A 19,364-nucleotide genomic window follows, 5' to 3' on the forward strand; every position below is an offset into this window, starting at 1 on the left:
CTTCAATTTTAAGCAATACTACAGCACTTTTTAATGCTTATAAAGCAGAAAAGAAAATGTTTGAACACAAAGTCATTGGTTACTGATTCTCAGTCACTGCACAAAATTTAACTTTACAAAGATATGAGGTCCCCTGAATGTCAGCTGAGAAAAAAAAAACAACCCTAAATAGTTCATTATCATTCATTTTATAATGAGACGAGTTTTTCTTTGATACAAACAAAATTTAAAGTAAAAAATAAGATTTATTTAGGCTTTTGAAAAAAAAAGTGCATAAGCACATATAAGATTTTTACAAATATATGTAGATCAAATAGTTAAATTCTGGTACAAATCACTAGAGACTATCAACATAATTGGGATTTTTATTCTGTAAGTTTTCCAGAGTCACAGTTATTAATAAGGTGCTTTTTTTCTTATTTTAAATTTAAGGAGTTCTACAAATGAGATCCTTAATAGACATATTTTATCATGTCATGTTTTGGCCCTCAGATGCTTTAGTATATAATTGCCTGTATATGAAGCATTAGGAGTATGAGGAGGCATTGGACAAACCTGAAACATCTCACTGTTGTGATTATTTGAACAATCAACTCAAGATAATTTGCTCCTGCCCATTCCAATTGCAGAAATGAAACTACTTCAAAACCCTGTGTAAAGTTACAATGAATACAGAATGAGACTTAATGAAATAGCAATCAACAGAAAACAGATCATAGCATATTTGCCATTCCTTAAGCACAGGCCAAGGTCTCATGGGATGCTGCCTTGCTCTAACGCTGGGTTCTGCTGGAAGTGAGCACACTACACACATTTCCTCCCCCGCAGGACCAGAGCTGTGGGAAAAAGGATGCACATCTCATACACAAAGCCTGTGTACCAGTAGGGTGAGCTGCAATAAAATAAATGAGTGTGCTGCATTGTTGGAGGCTCAAAACTCAAATTAAGTTCCAATACTACCCAGTTCATGCTCTGCTGGGAGGCTTTGTAGGAGGAAAAGATGAGTCAGAGAAGAGAGATAAGATTGAAAGAAATATCACAGCACACAGCTGGGCTCTCAGAAGGAGGAGGGACATGACCAACCTTTCCCTCTCAACAGGGTCACTCTGTGCCTTGTAGGCAGTGGCAAATTCCCAGAGATCTCAAGTCACAACCACCCAAGGAAGGACAGAAAGCCCTCCAGAAAGATCCCCTCCTGTGATTAGTTTGCAGCAAGCAGCTGAGCCAGTGCTTACTCTCAAAGCCCCAGCATCGCTACAAATCTTGTCAGACAGTCTTGTCAGTCTTCCACTGACAAACAGCAACTTCAGTGCTGCACAGCTCCTTTCAATCACTTGGCTAGAGAAGAACAAACAAAACATAGATTTCCACTGAAAATGAAGCCATAACCTAGGCAACAGCTATAAGGAAAATTACAGAGGACCTCATACAAGTTTGGAAAGTTTTAACATCCCTCAGATGCTGGGCAGTAGCAGGTTGGCTTGGGAGGAGCCCACAAAAGCCTGACACTGATGGGTCAGAGCAGAAAAAGGTTCTCCCAGAGCACTCCAAAGTGCTTCATAATACTGCCTGTAAAAAGCAAGTTGGTTTCGGTGCAATGGTACTCGTGCTTTCTGTCTCATTTCAACATGGACTTCAGATTTCATAGAACTTTGATGACGGGATGGAAAACATTAGTCACAGGACTTGGACAATGCATGGAAGATTTCAATGAAATAAAACTTCAGCTTCATGTCATTACAGCTGATCAATAGAGATGTCAAGATAATTTCAGTGCAAACAGGCTTTATCAGGGGAGCATCAAAGCCCAAAGGAGCTTTTTCTGATGGAAATCACAGCCACTGTTTGCCTGTGATATGTATAAAAGAGGAGTCAGGCACTAGTATGAGCAGCATAGGCATGGACTGTGGGTGCTCAGACTATCCACATTAAGAGAAAATAACTAAACAAAAAAGCAGGCCAAGAAATATGGAAAGCTACTCTGGCAAATGCTACTAAGTGAAGCTATTTAATCAAGGGAAACAACCCAAAGAAGTTTCTGTAAGTATGAGATTTTCCACTTTGAAGTATTATCAGGAAAATGTAGCATAGGCGGGGGAAACCTGTATTTTCTCTTGGCATATAAAGTTCTCAGACTTGTAAAGACATTCATGTTAGAAATGTTTCTGATGTATACCCAGCTTTAGCCCTATATATGTGAATATTTCGTGTAGTAGTCAGTGCAAAATAATCTGAATAATATTACATGGGCAATCAGAACTTTTACATAGAAGTTTCTCCCTGCTGAGAGTTATGCTGTGCACTAAAGGCTATGACATTGGTAGTTTACAGATTCATTGGCACAGAAATAAGGGTGCTGAAAAGTCAAAATGCATGTTGTAATTTGAAATATAAATAGATCATGTTCTTTGATGTACCAAATCAGTTTTCCTGATATTTCTCCAATATAAAATATAAAAACAGCTAAACAGTTCCCAGATCAGTACTGCTTATATCTTCTACAGACATGAATAACTCCAGCACTTAGATTAATTTATCATCAGTCAGGCAATTCCTTCTGCAAAAGAGTTGTAGCCATGTGGGTTTCTGTTTGATTACCAGTCCTGTAGGAAGCACAAGGCTTCTACACATTAAAGAACTTGTGGCCTTGTTGCAATATCTTAGAAGATATTAGAAGCAAAGAGAAAGGACAACGCTTCATAAATATTGGGTGAGAAGAGTTCCATGATCCAAGTCATCTGAACACTGCAAAGCTGTAAGGAGTAGTTGAGATGCAATTTACCATTTACAATAGATGACAGGACACTAAGAGGACACTGTGACAGTTAACAAGCCGCTCTTGTTGGGGTTAGACAATCCAAAACCAACACCTGGCTTCAGGGTGTGGTGTATCTTTTGTACTACTTCTGTCTCGTTTTAGGGTTAAAACCATTGCCAGCAGAAACACACAATGTCAGATTAATGAAACATAGGCTATGCCTCAGTGGAAAGATGTTCCAAATCAGCACTGGTAAAGATAAAATCAGCATGCTCTGTTCCTTGGTCTATTAAGAAATTAGTCCGATTTAAAAAGAGAGAGCCACAAAACCCGGGATGTGTATGCTCAGAAAATGTGTGTTCAACAGATTTAAAGCTTCTAAATCAAATTAAAATGCATCCTCAGAACAAGAACATTTCCTTACACCAAAGTCATCACCTGAAAAAAAAATAATAATTGACACTTTAAATTCGGATGGAAGTAGCTGAACTAGATTACTTAATACTGCTTCACCTAATATTTCTTGAGTATCTCTGTATAGTGAGAAACCTACACGAACTTCTCCAGGTTTTAAAAAAGCCACAAAGGCTGCATTTCATTTACATTTCAGTGGATAGAAGATGAATGATTGCAAAATGAAAAGAAAATAGAGGACATTTGGCAACATAACCTAAAATAAAGTGATAAATACTAACCGCATGCCAGAATTTAATGCATAATTTCATCTTAAATATGGAATAGGGTGTAGTTTTAAAAGGTTGCTTTTAGACAGAGGGTGAGATAACTCAATCCTAGTGGAACAATTCAAAAGTCACAGACACCTAGCAGAGAACATAGTTGAGAGAATTCTGAAGCAGGCAGCAGGCAGTAGCCACTGGTAGTCCCATAAAGCTGCAGGGAATGTGAGCAGGATTTGCAGTGTAGCAGTTGGGCAAAGTTATGAAGTTTCAATACCTTGCAGAAAATGTCCTGGGTGAGACCCTCATATAATACAAAATTGAATGTAGACCTCAGGGAAACAAGGCAAACAACTCTGAAGGCAAAGGAAACATTTCACAGCCTCAGAAAGCTGGGAGATGGAACCTCATGCTGTGTTTTAATGTGTGCTTCAGTTGGAAGGAAAAAATTGGTCATAGGAATAATATGTGCCAGTCAACCCCAAGTCTGAAAGAAACTCCAAGTTTAAATAAATAAGGCTATTTTGATTTCAGGCAGGTCTATACAAACTTACAGTCCAATGTAAACTCAGCATCTGGCATTGCTTGAAAGCCAGAGGAGAAAGCACTAAACATACTCCTTGTCACAAGAGATTCTTTTTAATTTTGTCTTTTTTAGACAAACATTTTTAACTGCCTCATCCTAGTAAACTACACTCTCTCTTATGGATATCATAGCTACATAAAGGCAAGTTCTGTATGACTTATTGACTTTGAGATACATGCTGGACAAATATCAGTGTTAATCTCAGACACTTAACAACTTACTCAGCATTGTCCAGTTTACATCGAGCTCTCATCTCTGATCCTGGTCACCCTGTGTTGTGACAAGTAAAAGAATTATAAAAGAAAGGTCTTATAAAATCAGGCCTGCTCTGCTAAATTGCTAAAGTTAGCCTGTTACTCCTTCTAAGTAATTTATAAGTTCCTATGTGAAAACAATCTTGGTATGAAAACTTCTTAGTATAACAACTTATTCCTTGGTTGAAAAACAAATACACCTGTAATAACAAGGGATTTGTTCTATAAGACTTAGTAAAGAAAACATGTAAACAATACAAAAATAGAGAGATCTGATGTACAAGTAGAATACCTTTTACTAACCAAATGAGTAATAGGGCAAGAAAGCTATTAACCAATTAAAGTTGCACACGAGGTCTATAAAAACTGCATAAAATAAGTTATGATAAAGAATTAGCTTTTACCGCATGAAAATAATAGAGTCTCAACTAACTTATTACAATAACCCTGAACTTTCAGGGGAAGAAAAGACTTCTAGTTTCATTCTGCTTTGGGTCAGGTTCAATCTTCAATCTCCTTTCATAATTGGAGAAACAAAGATGGAAAATTATTAACATTTCTATTCTTCTGTGAGAGACATCCACTGGACCGCCTGGTAATTTGTTTTTATTTTTTTTTTAATTCTCATATGTTACAAAATATATTTTTTGTCAAGTGCTTCAGAAATGACTCATAGATGAAGATCAGATGTACAAAATAAGAATACTGTTACAACTGATTGCACTGCTATATGTATAAATTATAAGTTTTTATTTAAGAAAGCCAGAGCTCAGCACAGCAGATTCAAAACTCACATATTTTCCATGTTTAGGAGAATGAGCCCAGATACTTGTTGGCTTTGCAAGATATTCAGAGCAGAAGAAAGTGGGATCAGTTCTAAGTAAGTAAGTAAGGATAAGAATCTTATGTTCTGAAGTCCATGCAACTGAGTAGGAGAAACAAACCCCTCAAAATTCACAGTGGAGGTTTTCACTGTAATCTTAAGATTGTGCAAAAGAGGGCAACACCTTCACAGCTGCCTCAGCCAAGCACCTTCCTGCCCTTTCCTCAGCAGCACATGGACATACGCTGACACATCTCTCTGGGAACTCCTTCAGTGTTACACAGGCATAGGCCCAAACTCACCCACGGATCAAGTCCAGATTTGGGCCTGGGAGGAAACAGAAAGCCAGATAGTTTGGGTTCATCTTTAAAAAGAATTCAGGCTGTTGGCAAGTGCTGAATATTCAGGTGGTGTGTAAGAGACATGGCCAAGTGGCTCCTGCAAGTCCTCAGGTTGTTGTTGGGGGCCAACGCTGCCAGGAATTTGCGGGACGTATCCCCTTGGGGTGGGGGAGTGCTTCCATCCAAAATGCCTTCAGCTGGCATCAGATCAGACACAGAACTGATTCATTGAGACACGTCCTCCACGGCAATACTGAGGAGCGCCTGGTGACCCCAGAAACTGCCATTTTGGTGAAGTCAAGGGCAGAAATCCAGACAGTGTTTCCAAATACTGGATGAGGATTTCTGCACTGTGGTGGAGGGGAGCCGCTCACAGTGGAGCATGTATGATGAGTGAAAAATAGCTCCCACAGGACACTGCAATTTAAATTTTTGAGTCTCAGCTATAAAGCCTTAGTTATTTCTGGAGGATTTTTTTCCCGTGTAATATATGTACGTCAGCAAATCCAATTATGTTGCAAATCAGTGCAGTAAGACATTTACTATCAGCAAACAGCTATTAAAGGGCCGTTAATACAGATCATAACAACCTATTCCATTACTGCCCTTCATATTTTCCTGATTTTTAAAGGAAAGTAAAAAGGTAAAAAGGTTTTCCTCTGTGTCAGCTGCCTGATCAGGCAGGGTTCTTTCTTCTTCACAGATTAATGCTAAAGACAAATAATCAGAAATGGAAATAAGGTGGCTCTCCTGATGATGCTCAGTGTGACAGACGAGATTGTGACTTGTTCTATACAAGTGCTATTGCTGAAAAGGTGAAAAATTATCTGTGTCAGGATCAGCAAATATGACTCAGAAGTAGCTTGTAAGGAGGAAAAAAATCACTAAAAGAACTAGAGATTCTCATTCCCCATAACCACATGCTTTATGAGTTTTTACAGAGAGAAGGCTAAGGGCTCACAAGAAGGAAAAAAATCTTTTAGTGGCAAGAGTTACTAGATAGTTACTGACATTACAGTTCAACAGTGGTAGTATTTCTCTTACTCTGTATTTCTTTGACCATGTCAGACTGATCAGGGAAGCCTGAGAAAATAATCACTTAGTCACACCATGTACTTTTTCAGAGAAAGAGGGAATTGTATAAAGTTATAAATAAATTACAAATCATTACCAATTAAAAAAGCTGCAGAGCATGTAATGGCTGTTCTACAGCAAAAATCTATAAAGCATCATGCAGCACTCATATTAAAGCCAATTTTTATTTTAATTTAAAATTTTAAAAGCCCAGTGATACTAAGTAGCTGTTGACAAAATGATAGCTGCCATGAAAAGCAAATACTTAACAAGAGGGGATCTTGCTCCAAATTTGGCTGATGGATAATGGAAAGCACCCACTGGAATACATCCCTTGTCCCTTCTTTTACTAACATAAGCATGAGCATTTTTTCCAAGTTACCAGCAGTGCTGTCCCAAAACTGCAATGCTTGAAAATCCCTTGGTGTAAATGGAGCTACATGCACTTAAATGGAGCTACTGCCCTCAAACATTTGTTTTTCCTTAACTTGTTTAGTCTCTCACCTCACTACTTCCATGCTCTTTCCCAGAATCAGACAGGAGACTCCTACAAGCTTATGAACTTATTGCTTAAGAAGAGCAAACATGGAAGTAAAATCTGATTTTAGCCACTTCCAAGGGCTGCGTAGATTAGTAATAATGTGTCATGCTACATTGTAAACAGCTGCTGAGAGATGGAAGCCTCTTCCAGCTAAGATTGCATTAACCTTTTGTTATTTACCTTATGCTTGGGGCTTATATTCAGCTCTCAGATGATAAGTCAACTTAAAAGTTAAAGGCCTTTAAATATTACAATAAGATCTTGTGCCCTGAAGACTTAACTACTAAATACAAACATAGATATTTCCTAAATTTTATGATGATTCCTGTGTCCAAAGAAGTTGCTGTCTAGAAAGGCAGTATTTTCTTGTGTTTCTCCTAAGCACAGTTTAAATAAGTGAATGGCATTTCTAGAGGAATTACATGGAGCACCTTGAAATGGAACTGCATTTGTTACAGCAAGAAAAATATTTGTCTCAGTACGGTAAGCACAAGATCTGGGAGACACAGGAAAGCCTTTGAAAATGTAAGTTTCATACAGCTTATATTTAAATTAGGGGACAGATTTTCAACAAGGTAATTACTTTTTTTATACTTTGAGCCACAGCTAATCCTGCAATAATGACCTCCTTTCTTCTAAAGGGTGTCTTTGAAGGAAGTGCTACAGTGGTCCCAGTCTTTTGAAAATCTGGTAACGAGCAAATGTAAGTAAATGTTTGTGTCCCAGATGGATTGCTGAGAAAAGTTCCCACAAAGCAAAATACATAACTCATGCTGCATAATATATGATGCCTTACATACAATTAATGAAAAACAACTTTGTGACATGTCTAGCACGCAGTACACTGGAAATAAACATAGCTTGCCACAAATGCTTTCCCAAACTTGCCATTTCTGCAATCACACATAATTCCTTTACAAACACGTGATGAGGACATGGTTTGTCTGCCACATCCCCGCTTAGAGCACTGAATAGAATCTTATATTAGCAGAAAAGTGACTAAGTACACTTGGGAAATCCTGCATACACCAGAGCCACCATATAATGGCATATCTATCCAGGGGAATGCCATGGGAGGCAGCTCCAAGATTCAGGGATGGGAAGAACTGTAGATGCAGCAGCAATTCTGAACTTTCCCAGTCCATCCCTCTGTGCCTCATACAGAGCTCAGAGCTCTCCCAAATTTCTCGTATGGACAGCAGTCCAGAACATCACTGCTGAATTAGATTTTTTTAAAGTAGTGATGAAAAAGTCACACCACAGCACAAACCTCTAAAAATTCCTCCTGGGGACTGGCATTATTTTCAAACTGCAGAAGAATTAAAAAGAGCAAGAAGATTATCAGCATTTGTAACTCCTAAGATTTTGCCATTAAAATCTTAAATTGGAAATAAACTAGTGTGTTACAGCACAGGGAGAAACTCTCTAACAGAAAACTGTTCAAAGAGACAAAATGACAGCAGAAGCAACAGGCACACGTGTGATGACCACCCTTGCCAGATGACAGGCTGTGCTCAACATCTTCAGAATTATGAAAGGCCAGAATGCTGCACCAACAAGAAAGTTTGCTTTAAATAAAACACTTCTAGCTTCCAGCAGTAGTCAGAATGAGGCCCTTCTTAAAATGCCTCCTTCACTGCACTTAAAAACACTAGTAATTGAATTTTAATTAATTTAAAAGCTTTATGACACCCAAAAATGGAAAGGTGTACTCACATAAAAAGCCAGAGACTGTAAACCCAGTGGATTTGCAGCTCTTTTGGAAAGGTGGGCAAAGTGTTTGCCTACCTTGAGATTAGATTTTTTAGTAAATCTACTCTGGGATTAGATTTACTAGGGAGCCCTGGATGTGCAGGAATGAAATTAATTCCCTATTTTGACATAATCTAATAATATTTACCAGGTACAATCAAGAATTAGGCTGCTTTATAAATGTCCCTATTGCCTGCAAAGCACTCTAAAGGTAATGCATATAGACAGGCAATATCAATTTGGCTTCTGAAATATTTACAGATGGGCCTATGATCTACAAGACATACTTGAAGATAGAACACATTGATGAAAACATAGAATTCTGGCTTGCCTGCGAAGCTTATAAGAAGGTAACATCGCAGAGGAAAAGGATTTCCATGGCCAGGAAGCTCTTCACAAGTTACATCCAACCCCAGGCTCCCAACGAGGTGACTGCAAGATCATGAGCTCTTTATTTTATAGAAATGCCTGAAGTGTCACACAGCAGACCAACAAGAAATGCCTAGCTCCTCTTGTACCAAAGGGAGTGAAAACTTCCTATTCATCCTCCTCCCAAACTTTTTTCCACAAAGAATTTTAAAATTTGAATCCACATCTCATCTATAGGCAAATCTTTCAACTACATCCTCCAACACAAGCAAAATGCACAACTCAGTTAGGAACCAAGATCTTGGATCTGTTATCTTCTTTTTTTCTTTTTAACATCAGATCCAGAGGCCATTGATATCACTTCACTATATTTTGGGTTATGCCATTGCTACATATATCTATATCTATCTATCTACCTCAGTCTGGTCTTTGAAAGAGCAAAGTAAAAACTCTACCCAGTGCTGTCCCCTTTGTAAAATGGGTGAAAAGATTCCAAGACACATTACTTTTTTTTTTTTTTTTTTTTTTTTTAATAAGGAAAACAGTAATTTTGTATGTAAGGAGTCTGATTTTTTCCCCTGACAAGTGGCTGTAGAAAAAAGTCATTCCTGCTCAGCCAGACATGTTCTATGACATTTAAACATTCCTGCTTATTACTCTTCTTACAAAACTAACCCAATGCTGGCTTTTATTGACACTGCTTCTGGCAGGCTGACATAATAAAAGAATCATGCTACGTTATTTTCTGGTTTATGTGTACCAATGAAATTATTACAGAGTCTCAAAATGCACCCTCCCTGCTGGCACTGAAGGAGAAACCAAACCCAAACCAGATGGATTTCCAAATGTTGGCTGAGAGCAGTTGCTGCATTAAATGATTAACCACTCCCTCTACTCCAAATCTTGAACAAATTTTAATGTCCCCTCTGTTGGTTTTAAATGTCAATTGGCACGACAATGCATTCTTGTCCTTTTTTCTCAAGTTTTTATTTTTAGTATGTGCAGCTATAGGGAACTCAGCAAGACATTTGCACTTCCAAAAGAGAAATGTCAGTACTGCCAACCACAAATTCATTAATCAAATGTAAGGGCTTAAATCAGGACAGTTATAAATAAGTTGTGCATTTTTTCTAAAATAGTATTGAATGTTGAATCCCACTATTGGCTGTTCAGTTTCTGGAGCTTCAGGACACCCAATTTCACATTTTCTTGGTGTTCACTATTAACACAAGCACTATACCACTCTAAAAACCAAGATGCTCATGAGGATATGAAACAAAACTTATATTCAAATAACAGCAGCATTTAAAAAAGGGCCTCTCAAATGACTCCTCTGGAAGAGGAAGATCTCAACCCATAAAACACATCAGCACCAACCGAATCTTTAGAGGTCTCCTCTCCACACCAACAGTCAAGACCAAGCTGAAAACAACCAGTGGAACTCATCATGAGCTGATGGATTATCAAAGGGTTCCTTTTATCTGGTGTTTTTGCCGACCACCAGACCTTTCTGCTGTTACACACCTACAGAGCTTCAGTTTATCTGCTACAAACCATGAATTGCAGCAGGAAAACTCCAGGAACTAAAACTTTTCCTAAACAAAGTTGATAAATCAGCCCAATTTTACCTCAGGCCATAACACTCCTAGTGTATTTTTCTTCCACTAGTACTGTGCACCTCCAGGCACTTGGACTCATCAGAATTCAGGGTTTTTCTGGAATCTAACTATAGCTGTAGGAACAATTCTTAGCAGAGGAAAGGAAGGCTGGATACTAGCAACTTTCAGCTACTCCTTCCACTGCAGCTACTCCATCCAAACTACATCCACAGGAAAACTTCTGCCTGAATTGTCCCTGTTTTCTTATTCTTCCTAGAAGCAGTGAGCAAATCAAACTCATTCTGCTGAACTCCCTCACGTTTGGAGCCTTGGGCCCATACTCTGCATACAGGACCAGCAACAGAGATTTTACTGCTGCCCTTCACCACCACTAATCACAGGAGTCAGGACTGAACTGGCTTTTCCGTTTTTGTTTCAGATAAATATTGACAGTCCTGCAAGGAAAGCAATTATGAGGAATATTCAAGAGCCAACACAGTCCTGCTTTGATGAAGCACAGAGAATAATCTACAGGTACATGGAAAGAGATTCTTACCCATGATTTCTTGAATCACAATTCTACCAAAAGCTCAAGCACAGTCTTCAAACTAATGGCAACAGGGCAATGAGAAATTGGAGAGAATGGCTGAAAATGTAAAAAGGTTTCTTCTGGCACACAAGCTTTTAAGATTTAAAGAATACAGGAGAAATCAGGCAGCAGAGGAATACTATTATTAACCTGTTTAACTGTTCTGTTGATGTTAGAATTCATAAGGCACTATCTTCCCCCTCCCGAAGGAAGAGTTCTTATTTCGTTTTCCTCTTCCCACAATAAAACCCTAAAAACTATGGAAAACTAAAAGTGATTTTAAAAAAGCATTTTGCTGCTTGGAAGTAAATGTTTATTTGACCATGCATTACAGGAGAACAAAACACCTGCATTGCTGCATCTGCTGTTGTTTTAGTCTTATTGTCTTTCAAAGTAAAAAAAAAATTTGAACTACAGCTGTTTGCTTAAACTATGGAATACAGTATTCATGTGTATTCACTGGTGTAGGGTCAAGTTTATGCTGATTATCATGTAAAACATGTGCTATGAAGGCACTTGATCTACAGTACACTAAAATATTACCAGTGTCTTTACCAGGTTTTTCTTCAGTGATAAAATGCATTGGTATTTTGGCTTGTTTTTCTGGGTATGGACACACAAAAACATTACTTAACCTTCAGACTTCCTGACAACTGGATACAAGCAAGCCTGACCTTGAACATCCCCCTCCAACACAGATGGGTCTCTCTCATCCATAAACCGTCAAAGACAACATGTTGATTTGTTAATCAATTATTACACTATTCTGGTTTACATCAATAAATAATCTGATCTTCTCAAACCTCATTAAAACTGGAATCTAAGCAGCACTATTATTGTGGTGCACAGCACAGGCTACTCCTGCAGAGAGACACAGTGATTTACTGATGACAAATGAGTGCGCTGATCAACAAATATCGAATGTACAATATGATGTCTGGTTTTATCTGAAGTTATATTGGTAAATTGTAACTCTGTGTGGGCCCTAATGACAGCATGGCAATGACAATGTGTGACGGAAGTGAACATGTTTAACTTATCAGTTATCTAAGGCCTCAATTCTTTGAATCCATCATTTTTTATTGAATTCTCAAGCTAGGATTCATGTATATGTCCATAGCAGAATACAAAGCAAGTCTGAGAATAACCTCCACCAGAACAGAAAGCTTTAAGAGAATTCAGTGTGGTAAGAAAAAGGAGTGCTACAATAGCAGATAATCCTTTCCTCTTGCAGTGACCTCGTATAAAGGGATTATCAGACAAGTATGTGATTATACAGCTCATAAAACCACTCATCAAGAAAGGACTCCCCAGGAAATCCAGCTAGGGATAGCACAGCTTTTGCTGCTGTTAACTCCAGATGGGTGTACAGAGTGTGGGACTTTGATTAGGCCTGCAAGATGCCATAGCAAAGAAAAAAAATATAGGATCTCTTAAAAAAGCAAGTCCTGTGGGGAAGCAAATCAGTGACAAAAGCCAGCCTGAGCAGAAGTTAAAAAAAGTACACACAACAAATAAACCAAGGATCACACTAAGGAAAGTCTTTCTATTTCTGTTTGAATTAGAAATTGAGAAAACCTTGATATCTGTGTCTAAATGCCTTGTGGTGACCAAGAATAATAACTCTGTGTACCCCAACAGGCTCGACATGCACAGCCTTCCAAAGGGACCTCTCAAAGGGCTGCTCAGGTACTGGCTGATAGAGACACCCTTCCCTCCCTGCAGAAAGGACATTATCCAGAAGGAGGAAAAAACCCAACCACAGAGGATACTGAAGGAAATCACAGAGGGACTGACAAACACATCTTTATGGCATGAAATATTTAGTGTGTATTTTACAGATCATGATTCTACCAACCCTTATTCTTGGTGGGCTTATTAATTTTATATCTCCTTCTAGAAATAAATAAAATGTTGGATTTTGGGGCTTGGTTGCCTCTCCCACATGTGTGTCCTACATTCCCAGTTGGGGGAAAAAAAAAAAAAAAAAAAAAAAAAAAAGAGGGTCTTTTTCCCAAAATAGATTTGTTGTTAACTGCTAGAGATCTTTCTCTTGCTTGACTTTTCTTTTGGGTTACCAGATGCAGGGAAATAACATAGTATTTCATCAGATCATATGATTTATAAAACAGTAACTAATGGCATCAGCAATAACAAATCATTGCTTTTATCATTTTCATTAGCAGCACTTGAATGAGCTCAGGTATACTTTTTCCACTGGCAGACAAACCTAAAAGGCATTTGCTCATGTTAATCATTCAAAGCTACCATTAAAAAAGATTATAAAACCTGAAAATAGCTAAATTGGCAGAATTCTCCTCCTTCCTTCATTTATGTAAGAAGAATGAAAAACATCCGAGAGGTGATTCTTCAAACATTAAGTTTGGCAAGATTAAAATGAAGATTAATAAAACCACTACAGCAATTAACTGTATTCAACCCTGGAAACTGTTGACCTATGGAGGCTCCTTTAAAAAATGAAAAAACAACCCATACTGGACAGATGGTCTGGGGCTTTTGGAGGTTTTGTTTTGTTTTAAAAAGAGCTGACAATTAGATCTCTTTTCCTTTGTAAATATGAGCTATGTTGGCCTACTTTCTTAATAACAGCTATGAAATTCATACTCTCTCATTATACTGTTATTTCCATGAATTTTACTTCAACTCTTTGTGTATGGATGGTAAATGTAGAATACAAAAAATGTAGATTGCAGATCAAGTCTAAAAAACAAAGTAAAAATCTGCTTATAATTAGAGTGACCCAAAATAAAACTTTAAAAATAACCTAGCCTAATTTTTTTTTGGTACAGATGGGTAGTAAATGAGAAAATGTCTCTCCACTGTGCATTCCAAAGACTTCAGAGAATAAGCTGTTAGTAGGATTTTCTCTCAAGTTCTCCTCATTATTTTTGTACTTCTATACTAACTCTAGATTTTCCTTCCTTCAAGTCCCAAGAAACGGATGTTAGGCAGTCTCACCCTAAGTGCAGCAATGAGCCATTATATAGAACTTGGTATGGTAGACAAATGATCTAAACAAATTGTGAGCAGAGATGTTTGTCACCAATTACAGGCCAGATGAGGATGCTTGGGAGCTTACAGCCCCACAGGAGAAGGAAATGACTGCAGCATTTCCAAGTATTACCAAATGTACAGTACTGTTGCAATCACAAGGCCCTTCAGAAATTGATGTTTGATGTAATGTTCACTGAACAGAAAGCAATGGAAGAAGTCCTCTGAAAAGAACATTTTGCTGCATGTGCTGATTAGCTTGAACCCATGGCTACAGAACATAGCTGGTTTTGGGCAAAGACAGCATCCTGACACAGGTTTACCTACAGTCTCCTACAATGCAGCCCCAGAGAGGTGGTCATCTCGGTAGAATTACCCATTTAATTTGCCCGTAGTTTTACGAAGCTTTGCTTTTAAAATACTAAATCTCAAATTTTAAAAAAGCTTTAGAAAATCTGAATTCCAAAAAAAAAATTAAAATAGCAGACCCAACTCAGGTTCTGATTAGAATACACAAAAGATTCTAATTATTTTTTTAATCAAAAAGGAAAAAAATAAATGGGTGAAACAATGTAGAAAGAAAAAAAAATATGCAAGAGCAGCAAATTATGTATTGAGGAAGGAAACCATGCAGTTCAGCAATCTTTGAGATACTATACATCATATGTACACAGATTCTAAGAACTGTGAATTCTCATTACACCTGAAATGAGGTCTCAGCCACTGCAGCCAAATTGTGCAATGGTTTCTTCAGGAATGCAAATTATTAAGAGCACGATTGTGCCATATTCTGGATCCCAGGTAGTGCCTTTCTGTTGCCTTTCATATGTCTGCATGTATGGGAGCAAAGCTGCCTGGAGACATTAATCTGAGGCCGTGGGAAACTGGTCTGTAGCCAGCCAGACCCATATTTACCTTAGGGCGAGCAAGGCTCCCACCACTCAGGCTCATGGCAGAAGAGAGGTTAATTGAGTTCCCCCATAAGACTATAGTTCTAGAAAGTTCATGATTCTTGTTTTTCCCATTGGTTAGATTTCCTCTGCAGTATTCTGCATGTTCCTGATCCCCACTCCCTATTGGACCCTTACCCTCAGCTCTGACCCTTAACCTACCTCATACATATATATACATATATACACACCCTGTCAACCCCACTTCAGGGATTTAAACTTTTAAACTTGTCCTATACCGTGTTCAGTTTCTCTCATTTGTTATTTTAGTTATTAAAACCTTTTGTTTTTTGGACTACTCCATCGACCATCCTTTTATTTTACCCCAACACACCCTCAGCTGACGCGGTCCCGAGGTGGCGGCAGGTCGGACTGCTAAAGCGCATCCTTCTGAGAGCTGTGATGTGGAATGGGATGTCACGAAATGTCCTGCAGGTGCTCAGCGTTATGAGCACACACATTCTGCCTTGTCTGAGCTGCACAAGCTCTTAACAGTGTGTAGTGCCCCTTGGGATGTGCGGGGTTTCTCATGGGACCAGGACATCTGCCACAGGCTGCTGGACATCCCATCTATTCCCTGCTGGACAACCCAGCTATTCCCTGCTGGCAACTGGATGCCACAGGGGATACTAGAGCATCTCCATAGGTCCAGAAGCCTGTGCTTACACAACTGAATCAATCTGCTTCTTAAAACAATCAGCTGAAGGTTTCACATTCACCAGCCTTTACCCACCACTGGCATCTTAAAACAGCCTTTCAATAAACAGTTTATAGATAAACAACTTTTTCTGTCCAAAACTGCCATAACTGTCCTGTACCTCAGATTTTGCTCAACTCAAAATATGACACAACTAACCAGGGAGAGCCACTCCTCACTGCAAGGACATGCACCTCACAAAATTGGGAAACAGGGTAGGTCCACACTGAGCAGATCACACAAATAGGGTGTTTCAATCATGGTAAACCTCCAGCGATGAGCTACAGCCCTCCTTCCCAACCACAGCTCTCCAGTGCCATGTCCTCTCTCTGGATTTCTGTGTTAGGTGCACAGACCTGAGGATAAGGGAGAAATCCTGAGGCTTTACATGAGGCCAGGAAAAAGGCTGCAGTTCCTCTTCCACAAACCCTGTAAGTTACAGGACTCCACAGATCCATAGCCTGTAGTTCTCAACAGGAAACAGCTCAGAAGCCAAACCCTAAAACTTGTATCAAAGGCTTGATGTGAGCATTGCCTTCCTGCCCAGCTGCTGAGAGCAGCAGCTCTGCCGTGGCAGCAAGAGCGCGCTCCGCCAGGCAGGTGCCAGGCAGAGGTACAACACCAAACCACAGCTGGAGAGTGCATTTTGGAATGCTGTCATTCCTGGTGCTTGTGAAATGCAGACTGCAGCTGCATCTGCCACCTCCTGAAGGAACACGGCCTTCAGCTCCTCACAAAATGACTTTGCTACCCCTGTCTTTTGTTCTGGCTTGTCCACCTCTGGAGTCTCAGGCTGCTACGTCAGAACTTGCCCAGAACATCCATCTCTAGGGCTATCACTACACACAGCACCAGCCAAGGCAAATAGTTTTTTCTCCCACACTCCTCGCGTGCAAGTGTTGGTTATAGTAATCACCTCAGAATCAAACAGGTGAGTAAATAAGAACAAGATTTTTCTTCCCCCCTCTGAAGAAATTGTTACATACTCAATTATTTCATTATTTTCTTCCTGCCATGATCTGCTTTGCCTTTGAAAAGAAAAAGGGAACAGGGCTGTAACTTTACCTGCACAAATTTCAAGGAAAGGACTTCCAAAATTTGTAAAAGCAGTTTTCGGACATTTGCAATTCTTAAAGATTTATCATTCACAATACATGACCTAGTCAGTTATTCATAAGTCTTCCAGGACCATGGCAGATTACATTAATTCTCAACAGCAGTAACCATTCACATTTTCTATAAATTACTTTACCAATGAATATATACTTAGTTTTTAATATAACAATTTTTAAAAATCTGCATTTAATGAAAACACTTCAAAAGGAAGAAATACCTAGTCTGTGAAACACTGCACATGCTTTGTTTACTCATAATTGTCTGTTGCTGAAATGATCATTTTAATAATGAAAGAGGATTTCATAATTAATAAATGGAATCTCATTTCAATTCAGATACCAGTGCAGACATTACTTGTTTATTCCTCATTACCTTCTCCACACTCTCACTACTTTTCATTTTAGCTGTATCTTTGCAACAGTTTATGCTGGTGGAATCCTGCTCTTGTTTCCTAGACCATATTTTCTTTTTATATTTGTAACTGTATCTCAGCAAAATCCTTCCCTTTCTACCTGCTTTCTATATTTTTTACATTCAATACACCACTAAAACCGTGCACAGCAAAGCCCTCAGTTCCACAGTCCCTCCAACCAAATTACAATGGGGCAACTCTGGTGAAACTTCTGTTGTTGCTACTTCCGCATGGCAATTACTTCTCTGCAGCACAATTTGTGCTAAAGCAGGATAAAATTGCTCAGAGGATAATAAACCTGTATTGTCTTTGCAATTGGGACACACTGGATCATCCAGTTCACTGACATTTAAACCAGGTAGTTTTACACAGCTAACTATGGAAGAGTGGGAGAAATCTATGTCCAGTGTCAATTACAGAAGTGGTAAGTTGCAAAAAACAGCTACCAAGATAACTATGCTCTGTCTAGCCCTGCTTCTCTAATAAACTTGCAAAGTACAGCATTGCAAAATCTTCAGGGAGGTTTTTTAGGAGATCAAACAGTGAACTTGAAATCTAGCAGAGATTTTATCTGTTTTAATGGGTAAATGTTTAACAGTTTATGCTAATAATTTTGCCTTTAGCATTTTAGCCTGAACTTACTGATTATTATGCAGTGGTGCATGAAGCTCATTGTCTAAATGATTCAGATAGTAGTTCTTTCACAGGTTTGGAAAAAATTCTTCCAATTTTTGTGCCTGCTCTGGGTCTGCCAGCTATTTTGGCTATAAAAAGAGCTTTTCTACTCAGCATCCAGTGGTTTACAAGCAAAGCCAGCCAGCTGGAGTACACCCACACTTGTAGAAAGATGTTAATCTACTCCACCTGCACTTCACATAAGCAGAAGAAAGATAATTTCCAGTGCCACGAGCTACCTGACCCCACTAGCACAAGTTTATAACCATTGCTGAAAAGCTGCTTTGAATAAAGCACTCATGACTCTGAGGCTGTCAGGCTTTAGCAGGATGTAACTTGAAAGGATTTCTGGACAGAGAGGACTTCACTGTCATGTATTTACATTATGTTAATGCTGGTAGTCCTCGTGGAAAGCCCCGGGGCATTAGGACACGCTGCCTTAAATAAAAACACGTGGAGAAGTCGAAAGAGGTAAGAAACAATGAGACAGAGGAGCATTTCAGGTTTCCTAGGGGAACATTGCTCCAAATAAAACAAATGGCAGAAAGGAGTCAGGATGGGGGCCAGCTCACCCCAACCTGATCTCCTCCCCTCCACCTTCCTTTTTAGCCAGGACCACACCTTTAGACAGCACACTCCCAGCCACAGCAAACACTTGAGCCCCTCCAGACATCTCAGGAGCTGTAGGACACCTGGATGAGCTGGCATCAGCATCCACAAGGTAATGGAAATGGAAAAGCCACCACAGGAGTCTGAGGCTCCTTTACCTGCTACAACCAACCAGACAAACACTGCACCCGGAGAAAGGACAAGCGTTATACTTAGTGAATCCATCAGCTACAGGAAAGCTTGAGGGGTTACTACCAAAACTTTAATGGTAATTGTTAATGTTCAAAGAAATTGGTTTAAAAATTAACCTCATTAACAAAAATAAAATTAACAAAAATAAACCTCAGCTCTTTAAGACAGATTCTTCTAAGATTTCCATCTAAAGACAGAATAGCCACATTACCACATCAAACCATCTTAAATTACAGTTTCCATTTCAGTAAGAGTGCATAATTCTGTATTTTTATACTAGAAAATTATTTTTGATGTGTACAGCTTAAAACCCCACAAAACAGTTACTCATAATCATTT

At 38.9% G+C, this 19,364-nt stretch overlaps 1 protein-coding gene and 1 long non-coding RNA gene across 6 annotated transcripts in view; one reads left to right on the forward strand and one right to left on the reverse strand.

The window, feature by feature from the left end:
- Window positions 1–19,364, reverse strand: part of LOC134555293 (uncharacterized) — a 120,180-nt gene that overhangs the window by 64,788 nt on the left and 36,028 nt on the right. The window lies entirely within an intron of this gene.
- Window positions 1,672–14,332, forward strand: LOC134555292 (regulator of G-protein signaling 13-like). 4 transcript variants are annotated; one of them, XR_010081393.1, is made up of 5 exons: window positions 1,672–2,040; window positions 5,087–5,155; window positions 7,696–7,757; window positions 11,213–11,307; window positions 13,004–14,332. XR_010081393.1 is itself a non-coding variant. In XM_063406787.1 (3 exons), exons 1-3 carry the CDS (start codon window positions 9,076–9,078, stop codon window positions 13,242–13,244), a joined length of 495 nt encoding a protein of 164 aa, XP_063262857.1. In that variant the 5' UTR covers window positions 7,774–9,075; the 3' UTR covers window positions 13,245–14,332. The 4 variants fall into 4 exon arrangements, 1 of the variants encoding a protein (XP_063262857.1); XR_010081395.1 differs by lacking the exon at window positions 11,213–11,307; XR_010081394.1 differs by lacking the exon at window positions 5,087–5,155.

Source organism: Prinia subflava, chromosome 10 (genome assembly GCF_021018805.1).
Source record: "Prinia subflava isolate CZ2003 ecotype Zambia chromosome 10, Cam_Psub_1.2, whole genome shotgun sequence".
Taxonomy (NCBI): Eukaryota; Metazoa; Chordata; class Aves; order Passeriformes; family Cisticolidae; genus Prinia; species Prinia subflava.

Coding starts and splice junctions, on each gene's coding strand:
- LOC134555292 (XM_063406787.1), top strand. CDS start 9,076: ATGATCTACAAGACATACTTGAAGATAGAACACATTGATGAAAACATA. Junction 9,235..11,212: donor AACCCCAGGCTCCCAACGAG/GTGACTGCAAGA, acceptor TTTTTGTTTCAG/ATAAATATTGACAGTCCTGC. Junction 11,308..13,003: donor GCACAGAGAATAATCTACAG/GTACATGGAAAG, acceptor GTACCCCAACAG/GCTCGACATGCACAGCCTTC.